Consider the following 27,881-nt stretch of genomic DNA (forward strand, 5'->3'; position numbering starts at 1 on the left):
TCACTTTTCTCCCTTCACCAGGGTACTGATTTTAATGCAGATAAGTTTATTCCTTTGGTAGCAAAATGTCAGAGCTCCATCTATTGAAATTCCTGACCTGTGGTGCAACCTGGCACTTTTTCTTTTTTTCTCCACGTTCTTGCCATGTTAAAACTGTACTCCTAGGTGAAGATTTTCAAAAGACTATAACACGTTCTTACAGTATTGTAACCTGAATTTGTGTCAATCTGTCAGTGTTCTGAAGACAGCTGGCCTGTACAGACCGATATGTCTGAAAGAAAAGAACACCTATCGTGCTTCCGTAGACTGATTTGTGCATCGTAGTTTTGGTAACCTCTAAAACTGCAAGTTGATGTTGCAGATTTGTTTCTCAGCTGAAGTGAGAAAGCCCCTTTGAAAGAAAATTAATCTTCTGATAGAGAGCTACATTAAGAATGGAATAAAAATTGTAATTAAAACAGTGCCTAGAATCCTAGTGTATTGTTAATTATCCATGACTGTTTTGTGAGTGTGAAGTGGAGAACTATCCTGTGAGCTGGCACTTGACAGCATTCCAGAAAAAAAAAAAACCACACTCTCTGTGCTTTCTAAAAACATATTTTTAGATGAAGATTTTCAAAAGAACAAGGGCAAAAGTAATCCCAGGACGTGTCTTGTCTAGTGTGTTGTTCTGTGAAGTTAACGGAGGATGTTAGTGAGTTTGTGGTGAGTCCTACTTCCATTTTTCAGTTTTCTATTGAAGATTGATTATTTTTTTTTATTATTATTATTATTATTATTAGGTGTTCTTCGTGGCTCTGGATAACTTCTTTTCATAACACAAAACTTATGTTTGTGTTGTACTGGTTCTGTTGTGAGTTTAGGTGCTAGAAAACTGAGACTTTTTCCTACGATGAGCTTCAGAAAAAAGTGATTCTTCTGTAGAGGCTTTGGAAACAGCACTTCTAATAAGAAGCAACCTTGGATGGCAGAGACTTCCAAAAAGCAATTACATTTGGTGGAAGTTCAAGATTTGAGTGCATGTGTTTGTGTTGTTGTAGTTTTCTATTAAGTGACTAATCCTTAAAATCCTTGCCTACCAGAAAGACAAAAGGAATTACCTTGCTTTAAAATATGAAGGAACTGAGCCACAGGGAATAAATCACTTTCTAGTGGCTACAGGCATGATAGTGGTAGAATCTGGAATGGAATTAGTTCTCAATTCTAATCCAGAAGAGCGGAGAGTGTTTGAGTCTGTGTGAAGCATGTTTTGAACCAAGGTCAGTGCAGGATTTGGCCAGGTTATACTAAAAGCATAATCAGTGCTCTTGGTGAAGTGAAATTTGCACTCCACCCTTCTAGGGTTTGCCAGAATGCTTTTTCTTTTGGATTTCTTAGTTCAATACCTGGTTTGTTGTGCCATTCCATTTGTGATGTGTTTATAGGCAAAGTGAGTCATCTGTAGTCTTATGATGCATTTGTTTTCTTCCAGCTACTGGAAGAAACAGAGGAAATCCAGGAAGGTGCCCCAAAATGATTTTTATCTTAAAACTCTGAAGATATTAAGGAAAATACTAGAAACCTGTAACAGCTGGAGACAATCTGAATGTATATTGAGCAATGAACTACTTTATCACTCTGTCAAGATTAGTAGAAACCTTTTGAGATAGCTGTTGCTTATTGTTTAGTATAATCCTTTCCCCATGAACTCCTTAAAACTTTTATGTGTCACGGAGAGGGGAAAAACCACCCAATTTTTCTCAGAGAAGCTAACCTCTGTGGGATGAAAAGAATTTTAAGGCTGCAGCACTGGACACTGGGCTGAAGTTTTAAATTGCATATTTTCTAGTGTCAATGTTCAGAAGGGTTTCATAGCTTCCCTCATTAGAGGGAGGAGAAAGTGTTCCAGGGATAGGAGGCTTCGCACCTTGTCTTCACCACTGTCTGTAGAAGGAGAAAAGCACGGTTGTCTTGTGTTTTCATTACCCTCTTCCCCCCAAAGAACTGCCTGACCCCCTCTGACTCCAACTCAAGTGATTCTCCTTCAGTGCGATGTTGTAATATTTATTTAGTCTGTGAAGTCCACAGAGTTATGGGAATGAAAGGTGTTTATCTAAAGACCGCTTAGCACTTTCAGTTTGTAATTGTTTTCTTAGGGTTATTTTAAACATGAGTCTACCATAATTTTCTATGCCACAGTTCTCATAAAGAACTAGCGCCTGTCACTGTTGCTTCTTGTTACACGAGAGAGGTTATATTTAGGCAGAGGTTGAGATGCTGGACTCAGCAGTGAAATCATGGCAACTTTGTCACCTTGGCACGTTTTAATGAATGGCAACTAATTTGTATATTTTAGTATTCTTATCATAAAAAGAAATGAGAAGAAGAATCTGGTTCAGCATGCCAAAAGTCCCACGCTTAACTATCATTAACTACTAGGACCTTGAGCATTCCTGGGGAAAAATGGCCTATAAGATAAAGAAGCGAACATCATGAAGCGAGCAGAACTCATGAGTAGGAACAGGTTTAACAGATAAAGCAGAAAGCGTCTATACTGGATTATGAATCACTGGAGTTTGTATTCAAGTATCTGTCAAAGGAAACTGATTTCCTATTCTTAGTTCAACATCAGTTGGTTCATAGATTGCTAACCCACTAGACAAACTCAGCTTTATAACGGTTTAGGTGTTAAAGGCTGCCTCTCAGGTTTCTTTGTATGGGTGATCTGTCTTCCGTCTTGAGTAAAAAGGCATTATTAGGAAACTGTGAGATGGCTGCAGAAGGAGCCACTTAATGTTTTAAATTCTAAATGGAAAACCATCAGGCTCTGGTATTGCCACCCTCTCCTTTTAACGCCTTTTAACAAAGGACAGCTGAGTGCTGTAAATGTGGAGTTTTTCATAATATTGGTAGAGATTCAAAGAGCGTTCTATCAAATATGTGCCTAAGATGGGTTTGTGGATTATAGTGACCGTCAGGTACTAGCTTTTAAAGAATTGCTGTGTTTCGAAGGCCAAGAGAAACCTAAATATTGCAGTCCAGTGTCTTCTAATTCACAGAATCATGTAAAATAGCTGAGGTTGGAATGGACCTCTGGAGATCCCCTAGCTCAGCCCCGCCCTTCCCAAAGCAGGGTCACCTAGAGCGGATTGCTTAGCGCCATGTCCAGTTGGGTTTTGAATACCTCAATGGATGGAGACTCTGCAGCCTCTTGGCAACCCATTCCAGTGTTTGACTATCTTCACAGTAATAAAGTTTTTTCTTATGTTTAAATCCAATTTTCTGTATTTTAATTTGTGCCCTTTGCCTCTTGTCCTTTGTTTGAATATCACTGAGAAGAGTCTGGCTCTGTTTTCTTTAGTCCCTCACAATGGGTGTTTATACACACTAATAAGATCTACCCTGAGCCTTCTCTTCTCTGGCTAGACAGTCCCAGCTCTCTCAGCTTCTCCTCATATGTCAAATGCTCCAGTCCCTTAATCATCTTCATGCCTTTTGCTGGATTCGCTCCAGCATGCCCATGTCTTCCTTGTCCTAGGGAGCCCAGAGCTGGATACAGTGTGGCCTCGCCAGTGTGGAGTAGAGGGGAAGGATCAGCTCCCCTGGCCTCCTGGCAGTGCTTTTTCTAATGCAGCCCAGGATTCTGTTGGCCTTTTTGGCTGCAAGGGGGTGCGTTGCTGGTTGTGGCAACTTGTTGTCTGTCCACCAGGACCCCCAGATCCTTCTCTGCAGAGCTGCACTCCAGTCAGTTGTTCCCCAGCCTGTACTGATGCAGAGGGTTATTCCTCCCCAGGTGCAGGACTTGGCATGTCCCATTGTTGAACTTCATGAGGTTCCTGCTAGCCCATTTCTCCATCCCATCAAGATCCCGCTGAATGGCAGCACAGACAGCTGGTGTATCAGCCACTGTTCCCAATTTTGTATCATCTGCAAACTTACTGAGTGTATGCTCTGTCCCGTCATCCAGGTCACTAATGAAGATGTTAAACAATACTAGACCCAATATCAGCCTTTGGGGGCCACCACAAGTGTCTAGCCCTCCAGCTGGAAGTTATGCTGCTGATCACAACCCTTTGAGCCTGGTAGTTCAGCCAGTTTTCAGTCCACTCACTGTCCACTTATCTAGCCTGTACTCTCTCAGTTTGTCTATGAGGATATTATGAGAGAAAGTGTCAAAAGCCTTATTAAAGTTGAGATAAGTAACATCCACTGCTCTCCTCTCATGCACCAAGCCAGTCATGTCATCATAGAACACTATCAGTTTTGTCAGGCATGATTTCCCCTTTGTTATTCTATGCTGACTATCCCCAGTCACCTTCTTGCCCTTAATGTGTTTGGAGATGGGACACAACGGCCGATGAAACACCTGTTAGAGAAAGCAGCAAGTCAGAAGTTTCATGTTTTCTTCTTTTCTCCTCTTTCTTTCTGCCTGAGAAATCAGTGTTTCAAGGTCTGATTGTAGAACCCTGTGAAGTTTGAATAAGCGGGCTTCAGTATTTCTTTTGCAAAGTTTTGCTCAACACCTCTGATCCAGATATCTAAAAGTGCTATGATAGACAGGAGGGTGTAGTGCTCTTTAATTTGTCAACAAGAAGTTGGCCCCATCTATAAATGTGTTGCTGAAGCTGACAACAGTGCTAATCAAATTTCATCCTACAGCTGTTTCCTAGGTAACCAACACATGCAGCTGTAGAAGCAGGGCTGAATACAGTATGAAGAGACCAGAGAGATCATGCAGCAGATCTTTTAAATGGCTGTAGAAATGCTGTACCTTAGCAAACATCTTCCTTTTTCTCAGGGGCAGGGAAGGTCTGTTCTGAAGGCAAACCTTTTCATAACCAGTTGCAGCAGTTCTGCTTCCAAAGTCCAGAGAGTGGACGCTATCTTGATCTTAAAGCTGATGTCATACGTGTTCTACTACTTAAAGCAGGTTGCTGTTGAGCCAGTCTGTTTAAGCAGTAGTTGCAATTGGGTCTTTAGGACTCTTTGGTCCAAAGTTTAGTTATCTAGTCTGTGTTATTTGTCTGATTCTTCTGATTGGTTTGTTAATGCAGTTGAACTAACAGGTATTGCAGACTTACTGTGTGAGGACCAAGAGAGCGCAGCTAACACCTCCTATGAGGTGTTTTAAAGCAGATAGTCAGTGTTTGTCTCCAGTGCTTTAACTCTGTAATTGACTATGGTTGTCATCATTAATGAAGTGACTGAATCTGTTCTTACTGAAGCCAAAAGCATTCGAAGTCCTGCTCCGAAGCCAGTGCAGGGGCTTTCATTGTTATAACGCAGGATGATGAATACAGGATCCTGTTACGATAAAAGGTATTAGCAAAACACTATATTTTTATATGGTCGTCTCTTCAAATTGTCAAGTTGTAAGGTTTTTGGAGGAGGTAGGTTTTTGCAAGGTTTTTGTTCTATGTTTCTGTAACTCCTAAAGTGCACCCTGGAGCACTGTGGCTGCTTCTGGGAGTTTCCCAAGTAGTCACAGAGGTTTTGGCATAGCTGGATGCTGAAGGTCTTTGGAGTTATGTCTTAACCTCATTCTCTGACTTTCTACAACGATAGCTCATGCCATAATGATAAGTTAAAGGCTCGATTCACTTGCCTACGTATAGGTGTTTAGTACAATTTGAGACACTCCATAGTATCTTTAAGATATCTGCATGGGACTGGCAGAGATCATGCAGGACCTAAGGCGACCTCTTCTACTGCTGCTCCAGAAAGGCACAGGTAACTAACAGTAGCTCTACTGGTACTGCATTGCCCCTACATAAACACCTGAATCCTGTTCTAAATGTTGCTGTAAGAATAGAGGGTCCTTCAGTACATAGGACTTTAGACAAGGTTTCTTGACGTTCTGTTTGTTCAAAGGATTTCCTGTGAGCAGACATTTCTGTACTGAAACTATAAATGTGTCTGACTTCCACAGATGTCTGTGAAAGATGAGGCAGCCAAATGTTTATACAATAAATTGTCTTTTCACTTTCAGGTGAATTATATAGAGCCTCTTTAAGAAAACAAAGGTTCCCTGCACAAGGCAGTATTGAAATACACGAAGACAATGAGGTGAGATTGCTTCCCAGAACACGCTCTTTTGATTTCCAAGGAGCAGACGTGGAAATATGTATTGATGACAAAAGTCAAGCTAATGCAATTGCACAGTACTCTATGTAGCTATATATTTTTGAGAGACATATTAAATGTTTTAATTGACTATTTATTTCATCTTCTGTTCAACAAAACTTCCATTCACATGTTTTCTAGATGCTTTTAGCGTAAGCATAAACAAGATTAATAGACGTCTCCAGTATATGTAGCACCACAGCTACGTTTTACCCAGTAAAAATTGATATTTCTAACAAAGATCAACCCATGTTTTCTTCTCATCTTTCTCTCAACTAATTCTTAAAAAGAAAACTTCCTTACTTCACACATGCAATAATAGTTAATAGATTAAATAGGACAGTTAGGATAATTCGCATATTATAGGTCAAGATGATATTGTGCTGTCTTGTTGTATGGTTAGAAAATACAGAGGACATGATAACTTCACCTTCTCAGAAGGCTGAGTAGTCTTTGCATGAAGCTCTGCTGCTTTACCTGTACTAGTTATCCTGTGACTGTTTTTGCTCAAATCCATTGGTCTCCTAGAACTGGGGACTACGTAACAAGATAGAAGAGCTTGGCATGGGTTCCTTGATTAAACTGCAAACTCTGGGATTCTTATTACCAGAATATCTCTTTTCCTCTGAGCTCCTGTTTTGAGTCTATCTAAAGAGTTCTATTCTAGAATTCTAATTAAAAAAAAAAAGGGAAGGGGGGGCAAAAAACATCCTAATAGTGTAAATTATCTCAGCTCCCATAACGTATGATGGAATTATAAACCCTTTTGATGTTTTCATGTTTTCCTTGTTCATGAGGTGCATATGCACTCACTGGAAATTATCAGAGGCCTTTTAGAGATATTGCATAATTAACTTTGCTGGAAATATGACCCAATTTTCTAAAGAGAAATTATCCTGTCTACCTACTGCTTCAGTGGAAATACAGATTTTGTGAAACAGATTCATCAACAGTCATGAAATTGATAGTAACAGATTAATTTTTTTTTTTATTATTTTTTTAGAAGTGCAGAATCTAAGCAAGTTGTATTCCTTCAAAGTTAACTGATTAGGTCCTCTGTCCACTCAGTCAACATAAGGCAGGCATCAAAAATCTCAGTCCTAAAGCCCACTGAAAATGATGACTTCAGTCATAACTGAGCTATTGCTTAGAGGCAAATGAATTTTATTCCCTTTGACTCCTCCAGTGAAGGATGCCAGTTTAAAACCAACTGTGCTGAGAGACAGTGACTTGAGTAATTCTGACCTTCTGGGATTTTTCCCTCTGTTTTGAACCTTTCAGTACCATAGACTCATCAGCAGTGTCATTTATTTACAAGTTAGCATTGACTGTGGAAGGAGTCAAACTCTTAGCTTTTGAGAAAAATTAAATTTCTTTTCTGAATAACTGGAGTGGGAGCATATAGGGGTGGAAATTATACGTTAGAACAAGGAGAAGTGGGACCTTAAACATTCTCAATCTGCTGATCAGCACCTCCAGTAATACTTAAACAGATATAAGCAGATCAGCAAAGCACCTTTAGAAGATGAGCATGGAAGCTGAAATGAGTAATTCTGCTGGATACTAAAAATCACGGGCTGAACAGAGATAGTAACTTTATGGAACAACTTACAACTCTCTTTTTTGGCCATTTTTCTGTTGCCGTTCTACTTACTGGTGATAATTTTCCTATCTTTTTGTTTTATTGATGTCAACAATGTTCTCATTTAAAAAGATAATCTAATCCACAGGTACAAAGGCATGTGTGTGTATGTATGTATGTATTTGTCAACTTTTCTGATTATTGTATTCTAGTTAAATTCAGAGCAATCTTCTCATTTTGTATTTACTGTTGAAGATTGTGGCTTTGTTTCCAGACCTGAAGAAGGACTTAGTTCTCAAAACATTGCCTGTTTGTCAGCTACTTCAGTTGATCTAATAAAAGACACTACATCTTCGTAAGAACTTTTCCTCACTTACAGCAGATGTGCTAATGTTGGCTAATTCCTTCACAAAAGCATAATATTATGGTGGGAGCTGCATTCCTGAGGCCTAAATAATTTTGCAAAGTATAGAGCACAAGTACCTGTATTGTGGTAATGTTTAGAAGCCTGTTTTTTAAAAGGTGCTGTATAAGCCTATGAGCCAAGCTAGTCTTTACCCTAAACATCCTGCAGTTTAGATAGGCTAATAAAGAAATATTAGAGAGAGGAGGCAATATATAGATAAAGCAAAGGTGCAAACATAACTATTAGATTTTGATCAGTTTGTGAGAGTGTGATAATGGTAGAATATAAAATCATTAAACTCAACAAAGAGGCCTTTCTGAAAATAAATGGAGCTTATTTCACCGTGTTATGTCCTCAGTGAATTTTATTTAAACTACTTTCTTTCTCAGTAAATCACCCAGTCTAGCAATCCACAATCCTCAGGCAAATAGAAGAAATGTTGCTGTTATATTTATCCTGTGTTCGTATTTGGTTGGGAACTAGAAGGCTCTAGGAGTCATATTGTCCAAAGCAAAGAAGAAAATAGCAGTCCAAAAAAAAAAAAATCAATTGTTTAATGTACTTTCTTTGACTGTATATGACTCTCAAGAGTTTAAAAAAAAAAAAAGAAAAAAAGGGTGGGGGGAGTTGTGAGGCACCCCAAACTTTTTCCAGTCTCAAGTAGATAACATCTTGGTTTTTTTCCAGAGTACGTCACCTCTTCTTTCAAGGTTGATTATTGTCTATGCATATACTCACACGCTCATAAATGTATTTCCGAGGTTTGTGGCTCTCAGCAGCAATACATTTGTTACTCTTTCAGTAAATGTTTGGGTAAGTTAGCCCCTTTTATAATTTAATAAGAAGTTGCCAGTCTCAAAAGGCTGAGATAACTGCATCAACTGCTTTTGATATATGGTTTCCTTGGCAGAGAAATTAATTTTCTCTTTAGAATTTGTGATAATTGTAATTTAAACACTTCCAAGAAACGTGGCAAAAAGATTAGTCTAGTTCATGATAGGCCATGTTTGGATGCTGGACGTCTGGATATATTTCCAGTAGCTTTTGAGGCGCGCAAAGCCATTTATAATCTTTGTGGATCTGAAACCTATATCTGAGCTGAAAGGGTCTTCTGGTAGAGCACAGCATGCTGTACCTGGTTTAGACATACTTGGATGTAACTGACTTCTTTTTTTCTTCCCTAAAGTCAAATATCACAAGAAGGTCATAGTGGAAGTAGAAAAAAATATAGAATTGCTTGTGGACACTGATGCCAAGTACACTAACACCGTTTATATTAAGGCTGTTCTAAAACAAGTCTGTTTAGATGACTGTTCCCTTCTTATTCCCTATCCTTCCAGGAAGGAGCTCAACACCAAAACTGCAAAACTCATGTGCTAATTTTGATCCTACATGGGGGGAACATCTTGGACACTGGAGGAGGAGACCAGAGCAGCAAGCTGGTAGACATCAACACCTTCAGTTCTGTGTTTGAGAAAGTGACCCAAGCCCATTTCCCTGCTGCTTTGGGCCACATCCTAATCAGGCTCGTTCCCTGCCCAGCAATCTGTTCAGCGGCCTTCTCTCTTGTTTCCAAGTAAGTTAATTTGCATTTTGTAATGGCTGGCTTTGCAGTGAGGTTTTTGAATGGCTTTCTATCATCCATCTTTATCCTAATGAAATGCTGTGAGTCTGTCTTAGCCTTTTGCTTACTGAATGACTTGGAACAAGCTTTTATCCATTTTCAAGTGGATGCGTTAGTACAAAAACATCTGATTGGTACTACAGCCTGTTGTCCACTTGAATCTAAAAAAAAAAGAAAAAAAAGAAAAAAAAACAGAAAAACAAAAAACACCAGAACACCAGGATAGGTGAGGAAAACTGAGATCATTGTTAACTTTTCGTTTGTTCCCTTTACAACCTGACAAAAAAAATCAAGTCAACCCTTGTTATATTTTAAAATTGAAACAGGGACAGATCTGCATGCCCGTATGTCAACTGAAGTTTATCTTATTTATCTGTTCATTTTTTGGCTAATGTAGAGGTAGAATGTTATGGAAAATCTCCTTGATAATTTTAATATTTCTTCTTTTGGAAACAAAAATGGCATATTGCTAACATTGGTTTAGGAATTGAGTGGAACGGAGTTTTTGAAGCATTGCTGAGAAATTGGGACTAATTTAGGTAAATTTCACTTTGCACTGGAAATTGAGGACAGACAACTAAAATGTTAGTCATTTAACACCTGTCTCTTGGTGCGGGATAATTTACATATGAACATGACTTTTACTCTTTAACAGGACTAAAAATTATAGTATCTATTTACTCCTAATAGCAACTACTGCACTTTGACATTTTGTAGTGTTTTGTGGTGCAGCGTTCATTTATCATCAGTAACCCTTGAGAACACAATATAAAGCACTGTCTTGTATGAGCAATAGAGGCCTCTTAAGTAAACACTGCTTCTGGCTGATGAAGGCTTCAGTCCATAAAACTAAGATTTGTTTGCGTGCGTGGCGAAAGAAGGCCTTTAGCTCTGATGAAATTTCCTATCTGAATGGATCTACTTGTTACTCGATGTAAATGGAGATGGGGCTCACAAGGCTGATGTCACTCAGATGCATGATTTGCTTTCAGCAGTTTAGTAATTCACTTAAATAAGGGTAGATAGATCCCAATTCACGGCTTCTAGAGAGCAATGGGGAGCAAAGGCCGTACATTTCAGTAGATAATGGATCAGCTCTGTATTAATGCACTGAGCAAGAACGACGCAAGCGTTTTGGCACTGTTAACAAATTTTTCACTAACATAACTTTTGACTATTAGGAACTCTGCTAATGTCGTCTCGGGGGAGCAATTTTTAGATTTCCTTCTTTGAAATCTTGGATCAAGTCCCTGCTTTGCCTGATGCAGATACAGACCCAGGACCATGTCACATGCTTTCCAAATGAATGGTTAAATCTCAGGTTATTGACTGAGGTGGGTTGGGTGTGTCTCTCATGTTCCCTTCAGGACATATTACACCCATGTAAGTAATCTGTTAAATGAAGGACTTGCACTGGGGTCTTCCACTTCCCCCTCTTTCTCTCTCTCTCCCCCCCCCCCCCCCCCCAATCTTTTAAATATCAAATTTCTCTGGAGTCTTGCTCTTTTCATTTCCTAGTGATCTCCTCCTCTGTGTTGGAACTGTCTGATTAAAGTTTCATCTAAACTGTTACACTCCCATTAAATAAGTTTTCCTTGATTTCCTGTCATTTTCTAAGCTGATGTCAAAAATGGAAAGAAATTGTAGTCAAGTCTCAGTGAAGCTTTGAAATGTTTTCTTTGACAAGTCTGAATGTCAAACTGTTTCTCAAAACCTACTGAAGCACTTTTGTGATGTAATAAATGCATGTATCTAAATTTTAGCCTCCTGATGGCTATTTTGGTGCTTAGACTAACCATTCTCATATCAGAGCTGAGACAGGAAAGAGAAGTGGGATGGATATGTTATTGTCATGATTGCTCTTATCTGGGTTGTTTTGAGCTGTTTTCAAGGAGAGAGAGATTTAGGAAGTTTGACAAGTAGTTGCTAAATGTCTTAGTTGTCTCTGTATGTTTGACAGAATATTTAGTATAGATTATTATAAGGCATTTTGACCCTCAGAGATCAGAGAGAATGCATAAGAGACCTAGGTCTTTATCCCTGATTTTGGACAAATCACTCTGTGATTCCGTTTTTTCTCTTGGTAGGTTGGTGATGATAATACTCATCATCTTTTATAAGAATGGTTTTGAGCACTAGGTAAGTTCCAATTCATCAACCGCACAAGAGGTCCTCTGCCTTCCTATGCACCCTGAAGTCAGTATGGGGACCCTACTTGCCTGAAGGGGACTTTCTGTGAGGTCAGCAATCTGCTTATATGGAAACAATTATCAAAGAGAGAACCACAGGGGAAAAATGCAAAAGAATAAATAACCTGCCAGAGGAAAACACTGTTTTTTTAAAAAAACTGAATTCCTTAATGCTGCTAGGAATAGATTAGAAAATTCATATTGAATGATATGTTGTTTTTAGATCAGTCCCATTCTTGACCTGTGTCACAAGGTCATCTGTCAGTGTAAAGTATATGCCAACTTAAATGCGTGTAAGCTGTATTATGGGTATGATACATGACATTCGCATTTATGTTTCTAGAAGTTATGTTTCTATGCATCTAGAAACCTGTTCCTATCTGATATCCTGTTCCTATCTGATATCCTGTTCCTATCTGATATCCTGTTCCTATCTGATATCCTGTTCCTATCTGATATCCTGTTCCTATCTGATATCCTGTTCCTATCTGATACCTGATTCTGCAAGGAAACCCTGTGAGTTGCTATGTGAAGCAGAGATAGTCACTTCATTTTAGGAAGCTGACTATTGACAGAAAAATTAGTTTTTTGGCTTTGGATTTTGAAGAAAGTTTTGTTTCTCTTTTTTTCTTTTTTTGTTTTTTTTTATATAAAGTTATCACAAAAGTGTTTTGGTACATGCCTGTCTTTCGATGTTTAACTTAAAGAGAGGGTCCATCAGATTGCATTGATGTTAAAATCTAGTAGCTTTGTGAGATTCCTGGTGGGAATTCCTCTCTGTACTTAAACTACTGTTGCGTAAAAGGCTGTGGTCACGTTTCAAGAGAAAAACAAGCCACTGTGAAATATTAAATGCAACTTTCAGACAGAGGACAGAAGCAGCTACACCTCAGAGACCTGCTTAGTCTGCTTACTGCACTCAAGAGTATAACTGAGCTATTAACTGTACATCAGTAATGGTGCATTTTGAAGTTCCCATTTGCATGCTCATACTTAAAGTATCATTGCCTTTAAAAACTTTCATTACTAGTATTAATTTTAACAGTCATTACAGCTATGGCGGTCACAGCTTCAGATATGTGCTGTTTTTGAGAATGGTATGGGACTTGTAAAATGATATGTAGTAGCTCCCTCTGGAGAGGAAATATGACTTTGTAGTTACAGTGTTCGCTTGGGGATCAGAAGGTATGGGTACAGTTCCTGGCTCTGTGACAAATTTCCTGCTTGGCCTTAAATGAGAAAATCAGTCTGTCAGTTCTTCGCTTCTCAAATTTGTTGAACAGAAGAAAGGCTAAAATGATATGAGGAGGAATTTTTCTATCATTAACCAAAGGCCTAGCCTAAAGCCTGAGAAATAAAGAGAGATACTTCCACAGTCTTTGGATAGTATCTCTAGCCCAAAATATATAAGGAGAGCTTAAGGGACACAGGCGTATGAGAGTACTGTGGTCAGAGCATGTTTCCTGAAAGCTGAATATAGCTGTGCTATATAAGTATTTATATTTATTTATGTGCTTATATACACACATATGTATAGTTTATATTTTTAATATATATTATATGTAAGTGAAATAGCTATTGCAACAACTGAGGAACTGTCAAACATGAGAGGAGATGATCTGTGAGGGAAGGAAGGTGATCGGGGATTTCTCTTTGTCAGATTATTAACACCGAGAACAACAGCTGGGCTTAAGCTGTGTGTTTGAGGAGATGTTACGTTTTTATTCCTAGCCTATTAAAAGGCCAGTTATCCTTATAAGATTTGTATGGAAGACAAAGACCATAGGAGCAATAGTTAACCCATTTAGTTTACTACTTTTCCCCCACTGAAAGAACTTCCATGCAACATACCTGCACACTAAACACGTAACAGTATTAGCAGTTGGTGAGCAAAAGTTTCCATATTAGACTTCCATATCACTGTAATGATAATTGATTATATTTTAACAATTCTGGTAGTTCTGATTGCCTGTGATAATAGCCTGAGTAGTGTTCTGAAGAACAGCTGAGTAAATATAGAATGTTCAGTAGGGGAGATGGTTAAAATCTTTAAAAATTTTTTTGTTATTTATCCCCATGGCTCCAGTGACATGAGTTTAGAAATAAAAAAAAAAAAACATTTTTCTTGGATTTCATCAGCAAAATTACTTTACATATCTAAATGCATCCACTTCAATAGCTGCTCTTCCTTGGCCACTTTTTCAGGCCTGAAATTCATTCATTAAATGAGAGAAGCTTTTCAGGTAATTAATTAGTTTTTTCTTTCGTCTTTAGCATTTCATTGCTCAGCTTACCTGGTTGGCAGTGTTTCATAAACCAGTTTGGCTATACACTCTGAGAAAACCTAAGGAACTTATTTCAGGAAGAGAAAACACGCAAAAATCTGACCTTTTGGTCTATTCTTTCAGAGTTAAGGAGAGAACAGAGGTGAAGTGGATCATTTATTTTAAAAAGACATTGCAGTTACAAACACTACTTTTTTGCTGCTATAGTTTTTTTTTTTCCATCATGTTGCAAGCACAAATTCACCAGAAACCCAGTTGAGTGGCTTGAAGAATTTCCTGTGATAAGTACAGCTGATGAAGCATTTCTTCACTGCTAAGCCTTGCTGGCACTGTGGCAAAGCTCTGGCTGAAATGGCTGTGCGCTCAGTCTTTTCTTAGATTGGAATGGCACCAGGATATCACAAACAGGTTGTTCAGTTTAGAGTTCGGTCTTGGTCAGCTGTAGCTTACACAAGAAGTTTTAGCTGGTCCCAGAGCTGGAGAACTGTTGCAGTGAAAAAACTGCTTTATGTTCTTGTGAGCAAAGCACAGGAATGAAGTGGCTTATACGTGCCTCTGTGTTGAAAAATGTTATCAGTGATGTAGAAGGGTATGTTATTTAGATACTGCATGTGCAGGGAAACCCACCTTTTTAACTGCTTTTGCATACATGCCTCTCCCATTGGAGGAAATGTCTTTCAGTAGCTGCTTGAAAACAGCTTCACCCCTTCTCTTCAGAGACAGCACTGATGAATACTCTGCAGTGATTCAAGCCTTACTGCTAACAAGAGCCCCCTCTGGTTTTGGAGGTATTTCTGTATAATCTCAAAAAAACAAACATGCATATCAAGCTTTAGCAGCCAAGATTCTGATCCATTCTACCTTCTAGAAGTGGGTAGAATTGATTTCAGTGGGCCCTGAGGAAACCACAAAGAAGCAAATGTACCTCAGGCAGCAGCATGTGGCATATTCAACTGTCTTATGTTAAAAGATCTTTATTGCTGTGTTGTGAACTAGTACTCAGTGTAAAGAATGGATCATATGCCATTCATACAATATAATTGGTGTAGCAGCAGCACCATCAATGCTGTAAATGAGCAAAAGAACCAAGTTGTATCTTTTTATAGATGGCTTGCATTAAACATAGAAAAAACTATTTTGCCAGAACTGTTCATTATTTTATTCAACTGTTAGCAAATTGGAAACTGTTCATGAAATAGCAATTTGGTTTTAGTAAATTTCAAGTGATTATCTTGAAAATACTCAATTATGGAAGATTTTTTTTTCCTTATAAGTTATTAGGGAGAAACACTTTTTTTTTTTTTTTTTAGAAATATTTACTACATTGTATACAAAAATAGTAACACAGAAGTAAGAATTTAGAGGCTGGATAAATATTAAGCTCAATACATATGCTCTTCATCAGAACAAAGGGGGGACCAAAAGGGTTTATATGTCAATTAGCTTTTGTTTCTGCATATGTATTCCTATTGGTCTCTGCCTTGTCCACAAAGTGCTAATACTTCAACGTCTCTTCAGGCTGCATACAAATAAACTAATCTTTATAGTGTTAATGTTTCCATATGTAATATGAAGGGTATAGTCTGTGCCCGAAAACACTGTCAATGGCCTCAAAATTTGATTTGAAAATATACTGTTTACTAGCCAGCAATCTGATTTGGAGTGTCTCATAGCTTTTAAAGTCTCATGAATTCCACTTTTTTGCAAAAAAACCATAACAGCTGAACACACACGTACACACACCATCTGGATATAGAGTGGATTAGAAAAGGGAATTTTCCTTCCCGTTTATTCCTTTCATTTCCAATGGGGAAAAAGATGACTGGTAGATTAGTGTTTCCTGTGGACTTGACACCCTGCTTTCCCTCTCCTGATTTTCCTCCTCTTCCTCATGAAATTTGATATAGAAAGAACAAAAGGTTGTGTTCCCATGCTTCTGAAACTTAACAGTATATAATATTTGTATAAAAGCTGAATGGATAGTCAAACTGAAACATTTTGACCTCATTAAAAAATATTTCAACTGGACATTTTCCCATTGAGAATTTCACTGAAAAGAGATGTTCCTTGAAAATGTTTTTGTTTTGATGAAACCGTATTTTCCAATAGGAAATCCTTCTGTTAAGGAAGAAAAAAAAAGCACACTCTAAATTGACCAAAAAAAGTCTTTTTGGTTGTAGTTGGTTAACTTTGACCATATTACTTTGATCTTGAATTTTATTCTGTCTTTATAAACACAAAACTCTCCCCTTGTAGAAAACAGATTTCTGTTAAGGAGTATTATAAAGTAGACATTTTGCTCCTCTGGAAGTGAGTTTCAGGTATATTTAGTGAAACTGCTTTCAGTGCAAATAAATGGGTTTGTCCTCTCATTTCAGGCAAAGTCCTCCACTTCTTGACTTCCGGCTTAAGTGAACCAGATCGTTACCGATTCTTTGTTAGAGTATGAGTAGTTTGAAAAGTTACGGGAATTTTTTATACTTATTTTTATTGACCGTCTGAAGATGAACTCTGATGTCAGTTTGATGTCTTTTGTTCTTTATTCAATGAGAATGTGGGAACAACTTGAGAGATAAGCAATGTACTCCATCCTAGCAGTACATAGGATGACCTTGCTGTTCATGCCTAATGGACTTTGAGTTCGGAACTGAATGCCTATTAAAACTCAGTGGTACGTGTTTTAAGATATGACAGTTCTAAGGGGATGAGCTGAAATGCCAAAAATTGGTTAGTGAAAAAGTGATGGATTGTTATAATCAAGACAGATCAGTATTTTTATTTCACCCTTTTGGGAAAACATATGAGCTCTCTTAAAATAGGAAGTATCCAATGTGGATCACTTCTTTTACAGGCTTTAATGTAATGGCTCTTTTAGACTACTAGGTTAGTTATGCATTCACAAATAAGAGACTTTTAAGCTGTAACCTTATAGAATACTTTTAAAATCTGATCCAAGCAAGGGTGTTTAGAGGACGCGCGTTTGTCCCTGGCTATGTCATCTTTGGTGGCATTGTCACTGTGGTTAAAAGCAATGGATAGATTTTATTGTTAATAATTATACTAATACAACTTCGCAGTTGAGTACAAAGGATCTTAATCTGCTATGTAAACATTAATGCAGTTGATGGTTTTATCTGTCCCTTATATCTGAAGGGACTGAAGCGGAAAAAAATAAATCAAGTTCACTGATACTTTTACTGAATAATAAAGTAGTTCCATTGGTTTTGGTAGTGATAGATACGGAGTGAGCTCCTGCTTCTCTTGAGCAAGTATAGACAGAGCAAGCATATATACAGTTTGTATATGCACAATTTGCACAGCTCCCGAGGATAACTTATATCGAGTTTTCTGTCTTCCCCACCTCCCTTTATTATATGCATATAACTTATAGTAGTAGTGCAGCATTCAAAAGTCCTGGTCCTGGACTCTGAACTGATTGAACTCTGCACTGTGGAAAAACAGAATGAAAAGGTGTCCTTAGCTAGAGAAGCTCGCATTAAACAAGAAATGACTGCAGTTGCCAATGGTCTTGATTTAATAAAGTCTGCAAGGCAAGCGTAGATTGGAAGAAAGTAGATCTCAAAGACACTAAATTGTGATGAGAAACTTTGAATGAAAGGAAGTGGAGAGAGGATGGTAGTGATGTATATAATTCATGAAGTTGTGCTGTGATCTCACAATACCTTCCTCGGATATTTGCTACCTTAATCCACAGTCTTCCTTTCAGTGGAGACCTCCCAAAAAGGGCAATGCGTTTATGGGATTAGGCATGTGTTTGTGACTTCCTTGCTGTAGTGCACCAATGTGAGCAAGGGCTATTCTTGTCTTTATTGTCGTAGCACAAATTGAATGCAGCACAAATTGAATGCTCTGCAGCTATGTCTCTACTTGTTTGTTTCTCATTCTTCCTTTTCCTTGATTGTCTTTCACTCTAGTGGCTCTGATTTGTTACAGAAAAGGTTTTAAGAGTTTGGCTTTGCTTGTCTCTGCTGAGAAAAGAATGAAGATTCTTATTGCCTTTGTCCCTGCCTGTTGGATTTAGAGTGAAGCGGATCCTCTTTACATAGTCTTGGGCTGCATCTGTTGCTAATAAAGGAAATCCCTGCAACTGTTCTCTGACACTGAGCCAGCTAGCAGAGAATAGCCTGTGTCTGTATTGTTAAGTCTTGTTATCCTGCAAAATCATGTGGTAATATTTAGACTAGGTATTGGGAATACTCCCCAGCCTAGGCTAACTCCTGAGTCATACCTGGGTATTGGCAGGTGAGCGTGAGGCCAAACTGTACAAAGGCTGGTCCAACGGTGGAACAACCTTGATGTTTGGGTTCTGGTGCCTAGGTCTTCCCTCCCTATTTAATTTTCTAAACATAACCTCCATGAGTAAACCATAGAGAAGGGAGGGAGAAGCAAACCTGGGCAGGCCTCCTGCTAAGATACAGGCAGAATTCTGAATCAGGGTTTCTTCCCTAAGCTACTGGGGTGAAGCATTTTTATTTCATCACCTGCTCAGGAATGTTTTTTAAGTGATATGCCAGCCCTATGAGGGTAGATACTGTGTGTCTGATTATTCATTGCTTTCTACTTTACTTTGAATGTGTACTTTTCATAGGTGCAAAGGGGCGTGAAATGTTTCTTATATCATATGCACTCTGTTTTGTATGGGTGTCACTGACTGGAAAAAGTTATCGTAGAGAATACTGGATTAGTAGTGGCTTTCAACCTGTGGTGTGTAGGAATGCTATGCTGTATTTGGGTGGTAAGAAAAAGTTCACCAGATGCTATTCTGCAGTCTACATGTGAAATTTCTAAACATTATTACATCTCTGGTGGAAATTTTCTAGGGACCTCCCAGCTGGAAAAAAAAAAAAAGCCTACTGGATTGGAGTGAACAGGTTGCTACAAACATACTTTCCTTAGCAAGAACTTAAGAAATTACATCCATTTTGTTGGTAAAGGTCGGGGGGGAAGGGGGGGGAGGAGGTTGGTTTTTTGTTTTTCCTCAAGGCAGTTGCACATAGTATGAGCATCTCTTCTGTGGGCAGTTCTTAACTTTTGAGTCCTTCACTCTTCCTTCCTAGTGATGCTTATTCTGAAGGAGATTACTTATATGGAATGTTAACTGTCAGTTATTTAGTAGTTGCTATTTTATTACTATGTGCATTGGCACTGGCTGAAGACAATTGCTTCTATTTCCTGTAGGCAGTTGGTTCTCCTATTCCCCGATGTTTCTTGCTCCATTATCTCCTGACTCTAGTTAGACGAATCTGTTGCATCTCTGCTTTGACTAGTGTGTATTTATCTTCAGCCTAAGAGTATACCTGAGAACTGGATGTGAGATGGGCATTCTGTTTTTATGCTGGCCACCTAAATCATTTGATTCTTAGTGAATGGATCCATGTTTAAACAGAGATTTAGATGGATTATGGATTACTATACAATAACCAAGTGACTGCATTCCCAAACTCATTAAAGATCAGGCAGCCAAGGAAAAGCTGTGTTATTGTCTGTGACCCTGTACAGAAAATTGACAGTAGTAGTGCTGAGAGATGAGTGTGTATCAACTTGATGCTCTTTGCTCTATTAGCATTCAGAATTGGTTGTAGTTCTTTCCTAAATATTTTTTTCAGTAATTAGTCTCCCTGTTCAATGATCTGTTTCATATTTGCATAATAAAGTCCTGTTTATAGGAACTGCAGATTAAAATGTATTTAATACTGAGCATTATTGTTTCATCTGTGGACATCCAAATAATACTGACACCTCTCACCTCTGTAGCAGACACTGTATTTACAAATTTCCACTGTGCCAAATTTCAAAGGCTATTACTGCTTTTAATTTCCAAAACTGCTGCTGTTTCAATCACATTCTCTGAATCTATTTTGACTTCATTATGGAAAGGTCATTTATTGTGCATCATTTGCATTAAACCAAGGCTATGTTCTTTTAAAAAAAGGGGAGGAAGAGAGGGAGACAACAACAGAAAACAAAAAAGCACCTCTACCAAACTTCTAAAGCACTTTGAAGATTTGTACTGAGCGCTCTGAGCTGAAACATTTGGCTTTTTAGCATAAATGCTCCACAATTTGGAGCACTGAGTTATATTTTCCATTATATCCAAGCTAGATTTAGTATGAGATACTAATTAAAGGACTATATTTAACATAGCCACTAATGGCATTGAGATTTTCTTTATATTTAACTATATTCAAATATATAATAGCAAAGTGCAGTATGAGGCTCAGTATAAGAACATATCATTAGTACCTCAAGCCTCTTTCTCACAAATTGAAAAGCTCTTTGGATTTTTTCAATTTTTCTCTTACTCACTGAATGCTAGAGATAGTTTGCTCTTGTTTTTCCCTGCTTTCATAATTTAGTTCCTTTAATAAAAGGCAGAGACTTTATTGTAGATGGCAGACGAGTTTGGATACCTTTTCTGATGCCTGAAAGCTGCCTGAGGTTTATTAGGAGGATAAAATGGTAATGCTTTTTAACGTGCACTATGTTGAAGAGTATGTTATGTTAGCTTAGCAGCCAGTAATGTAGTAGAGATGAAACACTGCAAGCTTTTAACAGCAGTGGTGGAGAAATACTTTTTTTTTCTGCACAGATATAGGATGCTTTTTATGAATGACTGCAGGTCTAATGTTCTCAGCGAGACTGCAGTCTTGTTTCTTAAAGTTTTCTAACATCCCTAGAACTCAGATACTCGTGTATATTACAATGAAGAGCTTTGTCAAGTGGTCAGCGTAATAGAGAGCTATTGAAACAATGCAAAGCAGTCATTTTTGAAATAAACAACTGTCTTTTCATCAAAATGATATAGCAGGCATCCAAAATAATAGCACATTTAATCCTCTGTGCGCAGAGTGAGTTCTTGATTGATATCACCTGAGGTTGGCATCAGAGGAACAGCTGGCTGGTAACTACTCAGCTATGTGCTTTGACTTTATTTCAGAGATTCCCAGTTTCCAATGAAAGTGACTGAGAAGGTACATAAAATAGGTGGCTTCAAATATCACATTTCCTGTAGTACTTAAGTTGTGACTTTTTCCGTGGTACTGTCAAGACTTGTTTGGGAGACCTGAATGATGTCCAGTCAGGACTCTAGTATAATCCAGTGTATTCACGTGATGCTTTACAGCCAGTTAAAAACAATCCATCAGGTTAAGCCCTTTCAAACAGAATCTTCTTTTATCTCTGTGTTTATAGCAGTTAGTACAATGTGGCTTTCATCTATGACAGAGGTCCCTAAGCCCTACCTTAATAGTACTACTCTACAGAAATAAAAGTGGTCAGAGCGTATATAAATGCATGTTGCCGTATTAAAATTACGGTATCCCATGAGAATCCAGTCCAATTTATATTAGAAAGTCCTGCATCAACATTTTTGTACTTGATCATGTTTGAGAAATCTTGGATGATGAGATATGAAAATTTTGGACCAAGTCAGTGGTCACGGTTAGGTCCAAGGGTTCCAAGAAATCTGAGAAACAGCACCCACCTACAAGACAGACTTGTTTTCCACTGTTCTGTATTTGCATGATTGAAGCTATGTAAGTGCTCTTTCAAGTACTAACAGTGAGATAAACTGACGTGAACTTGAATGCACTCATTCTTCTTCTCAATTCAAGAATTCTCGAGAATATTGATTCTTCTCATTCAATACTCTTTGCCTTCCTTTAAATTCAACATATTAGAAATGCATTTATTCCTACAGAGCCTCTACCCACATGAGAATGGATCTCCTGAATGCTTTTAGCCTGATAATGTGAGCCAATAATTATTTTTTAAGTCAAAGGTACAACCAATGAGATTCATGTAGTGTGAGTCATTAGGTGCTCTATTATAAGTGCCTTCTGTAAACTGACTTTTGTAGCTGTTCTTTTTCCAATGAAAGGTCAATTGTCAGTTTCTCTCTGCTAAGATTTCTCAAGCATAGACCTTCTATCGCTTTTAGATGGTCTCTGACCAAAGGTTCTGTTTTAAAATCTACTGAAGTGTCTAATGAGAGATTTTGGATAAGGAAAAAAAGAGTACTTCTCAGTAAATATATTAGAGAAAGGGGGAAGATAGAGGCTAAATGTACCTTAAGTTTAGTTGCACATTCAGTAGGTGTTCATGACTGCATAAGCGTTCTTGCTAGGAGAGGATATTCTATAGATAGCTCCAAGTTGGTGGTGTTTTCAGTGTTGCATGTTTCCTCTAAGTAAAAAAAAAAAAAAAAAAATTGGCACTGAGGAAGAACCTCCTGGAAGAATCCGGCTGAGACATAAGAAAGCATATATACAAAATAGATTGCTTGAGGCCGCAAGCAACTCCTAGTTTCCAAATATCAAACAATGCATTTTTCCCACTTCATGTCGTTAACCTGTTGTTCCAACCTCAGCCCTATGAACCACAGGCTCCAATATTGTTGGCATTATTGAGAAATCAGCAAAATACTGAACAGATTGCTGGGCTCTAACACAGCTGTTACTTCAGCCTTATTCCTTGCCTGTCTTAAGAGTGGCTCTGGTTAATGAAATCATCCTCTCTTACTGAGTGAACATATGTTTGTATGCCTTTTCCTGCTCTGGAATTCAGTCACGGGCTGTCTCCGCACAGAGGGGGCAGCAAGCACCATAGTCTCTCTTAGCAGTAAACATTTCTTTCCTTATTGACATTTTCCTTTTAAACAGAAGTGCACTAACACGTTCAGGATGGCAGAGAAAGGAGAAAAACACATGCTCTTGGGCCAGATTTACCTATTCTGCAAGTGTAAATCAGGAGTAACCACTGAACTCTAGTGGTGGGGAGAAGAGTATCAGACTCGCCTGATTTCTTTTTTTAAGCACAGAGAAGTTTTGGTTGGTTTTGTCTGGGACTTTGCCTAGATGATGGTTACTTTTATAGTCTTGTTGTTGCAGTAAAGCATAGTGCCCCAAGTTATGCTTTGACTTCCTGGTAGAGCAGAAAATCCTGTGGAAGAAGAGATGAGGAGGTTTCTTTGACTGTGTTTTGGACCAGAAGATGGATGGCCTTGGTCAGTGGGAAAGGTGATGCCTGCTGTCCAGGGGACAGAATTAAAGAGGAGGGATGGGGGATATGCCAGCTGTGACTGGCATATAGGAAAAAGAGGTGGTAGGTGCAGACCAGGCTGGTGACTGTTCATGTCAAGGGGGAAATACACCAAAGAAACTAGGTAAAGAGAAGTGTGTGTGTCCAAGTTGCTGTTGTGGAAAGAAAGAGAACTGATGGTAGAAGAGGAGGTGAGGCATGAAAGGGTGTTTGAAGGCTTAACCTAGCCCATTTGGGTCAGTTATTAATGTAGGGCTCAGAAGTGTGTCTTAGGTGTCTGATAATGTAGTGCCTGGAGGACTTAGCTATCTGGAGGAAGAACCACTAGAGTGGAAGAGTGGATGCTGGCAGCCCAAATAAACGGAGTTCCCACCTACTCCCTTCTTTCTGTGTGTTTTTGATTACCTCTTCTTGCAGCACAGGGTATTCAGCCAGACTGAAAATAGCCAAGCTGGGTGTTTGAATAACCAGTGGAGTCATTCCCAGTACTAATATAAGACTATAATTGCCTTAGCACGTTCTTGTATGAAGCTGCTTGCAACGTACCCCTTTGGGTTTGACAAAAGGAGAGACAGTTGCTTGCTCTCACGTTTCTGCGGCTTCATGCCTGCAGCTTTCACAGCCAGAGCTCCAGGATGCAGTTGTGGAACATAAACTTGTGGTAAAAATCCTATTTAGCAAACTAGGGCGGGGAGAAATGTGTTTATGGTTACTGTGATATTTCATCTAAGGTAGCCAGCTGACTGATCAAGCAGCAACACAAGATTGGTGTTTAGTTTGAGTGTATCCTCCATTTTCTGAATGTGCAGGCATTGCGTGTGCCTAGGTGGGGCTACCCTCTGTTTACCTTGGCACAGGTTCTGAATTATGCTGTATCTGTGTGCTAAGTATTTGAGTCTGGAGGGATTCCGCTAGGACTTTTCATCTGAACACATGTAGTCAGTTTTCCTTCTTTTCTTGCCAATAGTGACTTAAAGGAATGGGACCTTTCATGGCAAAGTCTCTCTGTCTGGTATACGTTTCAGGTTGTTTAACACAGTCTACTGCCATCTATTCTCATCGCTTTCAATTTCCTGTGTCTGTCATATAAATCAGAAAGACGATGTATATGCAACCTGTGGGAATTTAGAATGCATGACTGATCTGTGACTTTCATCTTCACCTTTACTGCTAAGGGCAGATAAGGGTAAGGCCCATTCTTGTTCCAGCTAGGTGACTTGTGAGCCATCTCTTCCCTCTTCAGGGAGATAAATGTCACTGGATCATCTGTTATGCTTTTGATGGATTGATTTGATGAACATACATTAATTCTCAACTCAGACTAGAGTTCCCAAATTACGAAGGTAAATTACAGTATTAGCCAAACTGGAGGAAAGTAATTGCAAGTGGGGGGAAGAAAAGAGGCAAGCCAAAACATATTTGCATTTAAGAGGCAGAGGGGTCAGTGCTAGTAGGCAGTGATTGGTGTAAGTTGAGTTGTCCAATTTTTGTCCAGGATGGTGGATTCAGTCTGTTTTTGTCTTAGGTACTCACTTAGCACTGAGTACCTGAATAAGCATGACTCACCTTATGTGTATCCCAAGAACTTAGTATGCAATTTATGTCTCGTAGGTGCTTAAATATAGGTATAAAGTTTAGCACACACTTCAGTGCTTTTCTGAATTGAGTCTCCTATTCCTCCATGATTTGAGTTGGGCTGTAAACTGGAAGGCCCACCTCTTTCCTTGCACAGCAAAGTGTGACCGTAGAGCATTGGCAGAATCTGATTACTCAACTGTAAAGGACAGAGAGGCTCATTTAGGGGAAGAGATATTATATTGCCTTATCGCCTCTGAACTGATTTCACTCCTTGGCCCAACAGGTTTTAAGCTTGGCGAGTTTCTTGAAACCTGACAGGATGTATTGCCAGATCGGTACCAGGCTTTTGAGAAGGGCAGTAGATCAGACAGAGTGGCTTTGGACTTAAGAGGAGTAATAGAAATGACCAACCTGGAAAAATCCCAAAGAAAATAGAAATATGACTTCATTGTACAGCAACAATTATTTACTAGACACAGTAATTTTATAGGTGTTCAGTCACATTTCATCTCTTTTAATTACCTATTTTCCACAAGACACGTTTTTAACTTCAGAATTAAGACTTAATGGCACCTAGTATTGAACCTGTCTCATCTCCCTTCAGACCGAAATTTTCTGATAATAATGTTTGTGGATCCCACTTCTGCAGTATTTAAGCACTTAACTTGTTTTAACCCTCTGAGCTGAGACAGTGAGATGACATCTGACTTGTAAGAGTGTGAAATCTAGACACAGAGGAAGTAAGTGGTCTGCTGAAGGTGGGTAAGAAACCTGTGGCAGAATTAGCTCTTGACATCCAGACTTGTGGTTACTAAGCCAAAGAATCAGAATCAGACTCCTTTACCTCTTCACCCTTGTTGCAGACTAAATCTCCTGTTTAATCAAGAAACACAAAGGAAAGTAATGCCTGCGGTGGAGCTATACGTTATTTTTTTGTCTCATTGTGTATTTGTCCAAGTTAGTATTTTATTTAGAGGTCATTTTTTTCTGTTTCTTATGTTCTTACAGAATTGTGCAGAAAGAGTTGATTCTTCAGCTAAGTTACTGATGATATATTGCTCACAACTTTAAAATCCTACCTTGCCCCTGCTTTTTGTGTGCATTTAGCAGTATTTCAGGAGGAAATGGGAGATAAAAGCCTTATCTGATTAAGGTAAAACATATTCTGCTTCTCAATTGGCTATGTAGTGTTTTCTCCTCTGTGTAGTGTTTTATCCTCTGTGTAGTGTTTATCTCCTCTCCCAAGTGGGGACAAGGTAGGATTTTAAAGTTGGTGGCCTGGTGTTCTCAACATTACTGGTCTACCCTTATAGAATTTCTTTGATACTTGAAAAGGAATACTGTGGATTTCAAGCCATGGCAAGGGCTCAGTCCTCGAGGATAGACAGTGTTTTGATACTACTCAGGTAGAGCACTTAAGCATGAAAGTAAGTGCATGAAGGATCAAATGTGATGAAAATGCTTTGTTGGATGAATTTTGGAGTGCTTAGCCCCTTGCATGGTCCTTGCACAGTGGTGGGTCCTGCAATGTAAATTATTCATGTCACATCTTCCTAATCAATTTTTGAAAATGCTTTTACAGTTTAATTAGAACGTGTATGGAAGAGTCCAGTAGTTATGACTTGGATTTTGTCCATTCCTTTTTTTCTTCCCCTTCCCCCTTTCCTCAATCCCCTCCCCGCTTCCCCCCCTTCTTTTTTTTCTTTTTTCCTTTTTCTTTTCTTTTATTCTCTGAAAGAGGAAGACATAAATGCCTGTCCTGACCTTCAGAAATAGAATGACAAGTCCCCGGGGCTATCAGCATGGAGCACAAACAGCCAAACTGTATACATCAAAACACTGTTGTGTAGCAGATAACACTTATGCTAGCCCCTCTCATTTGGTTATTACATCTGTGATCCCCCCTCTGCTTTCTCCTTTCGCCTCTGCATGGTCAGGGACTGACCTGAGGAAGACATGAGGAGAGACCAACATTGTGTCTTGACCTGCATCTAGACAGATGCTTTCTGCTTTCCAAATAGGCTTTTATTCCAGTGTTCCTCTTTCCTCTGAGCCCACTGCCTGGGTTGAATATCCCTCATCTCCTGTCTCCATGACGCGTTCTCAGTTACCACTACCAGCAGGTGCCACTGTCCCATTGATCACTTGTGCCTAGGAGCCAATGGTACTCTCACCCACCTTGGAAGACCAGCTGTCTCTTGCAGCCTAATTGTTTACTGCCTTTTATCAGGGAGCTGTTTAGGTTCTAGCACTGGTGAAGAGTAGGAAGCTTTATCTGTCAGACTTTTACACTTTATGGTTTCACCTGTTTTCTTGTTATTTCCCCCTCCATCTGTGTCTTTGGGCAAATATGATATTTCCAAACTGGTACTTGGAAGGCCCTCCTGCAGTGTCCAGTAATGCACCAAAATAACAAGGCTTTGTGCTCCTCTCAGCTTCAGCACTGATATTTTGCTGGTTTGTGTCAGGTTCAGCACTAATACCTAGCCTGTCTCCTGTGATAAAGAGCCTCCCCTCTTCCATACACTCTTTCCCTTTGTGTTGAGGTTATAACAGTAGAGATGTCTGTGGCCACAATCTTTACAGTAAAATTAATTTTTAAAAATTAAATTCAGGTTTCTAAGGCAGGTAACTGTTTGTAATTAATTGGTCAGATAATAATTATTACTTCAATTCAGTGTGATTCACATTCCTTTACTGATAAAAATAATGTTATCAGTTACTCATTTTTCTGTTGTGTCTGCTTCATATAGTTCTCTTGTGAATATCACTTGCATTTTACTTTTGCAGATTTTTTTTTCCATTTCAACTATTCACTGTATAAATTTTGTTTCCTCCTGTGTTTCTCCTCTTGTGAGGTTTTATTTGCCAGTTGTAGCAAATGAGGTGGTCTTATGTAGAGTTATGAAGTTTAGTTTTAGTTTTTTGAGAATTGGTATTCACAGCTGTATTCGTGCTGACCTAATCAACTGGCAGCCTGAAGCTGTGTTAACTGGTAAATTGATGCAGCCTGACAGACCAGCTGAGCTCCAGGACATAGAAGCTGTTGTACATC

The 27,881-nt window shown here is 38.8% G+C and overlaps 1 protein-coding gene across 16 annotated transcripts in view; it reads left to right on the forward strand.

Moving 5' to 3' along the window:
• The window catches only part of PITPNM3 (PITPNM family member 3), a 163,666-nt gene that overhangs the window by 88,807 nt on the left and 46,978 nt on the right, over nt 1-27,881 (forward strand). For 12 of the 16 annotated variants that reach the window (XM_068910126.1, XM_068910127.1, XM_068910128.1 and 9 more), the window contains 3 exons: nt 5,969-6,045; nt 8,778-8,903; nt 9,431-9,666. In XM_068910126.1, the coding sequence (XP_068766227.1) occupies nt 5,969-6,045; nt 8,778-8,903; nt 9,431-9,666 (439 nt within the window). The remainder of the gene's footprint in view (nt 1-5,968; nt 6,046-8,777; nt 8,904-9,430; nt 9,667-27,881) is intronic. The other 4 variants (XM_068910131.1, XM_068910132.1, XM_068910134.1 and 1 more) reach the window with 1 other exon arrangement.

The sequence above is a fragment of the Struthio camelus genome, chromosome 16 (assembly GCF_040807025.1).
Source record: "Struthio camelus isolate bStrCam1 chromosome 16, bStrCam1.hap1, whole genome shotgun sequence".
NCBI lineage: Eukaryota > Metazoa > Chordata > Aves > Struthioniformes > Struthionidae > Struthio > Struthio camelus.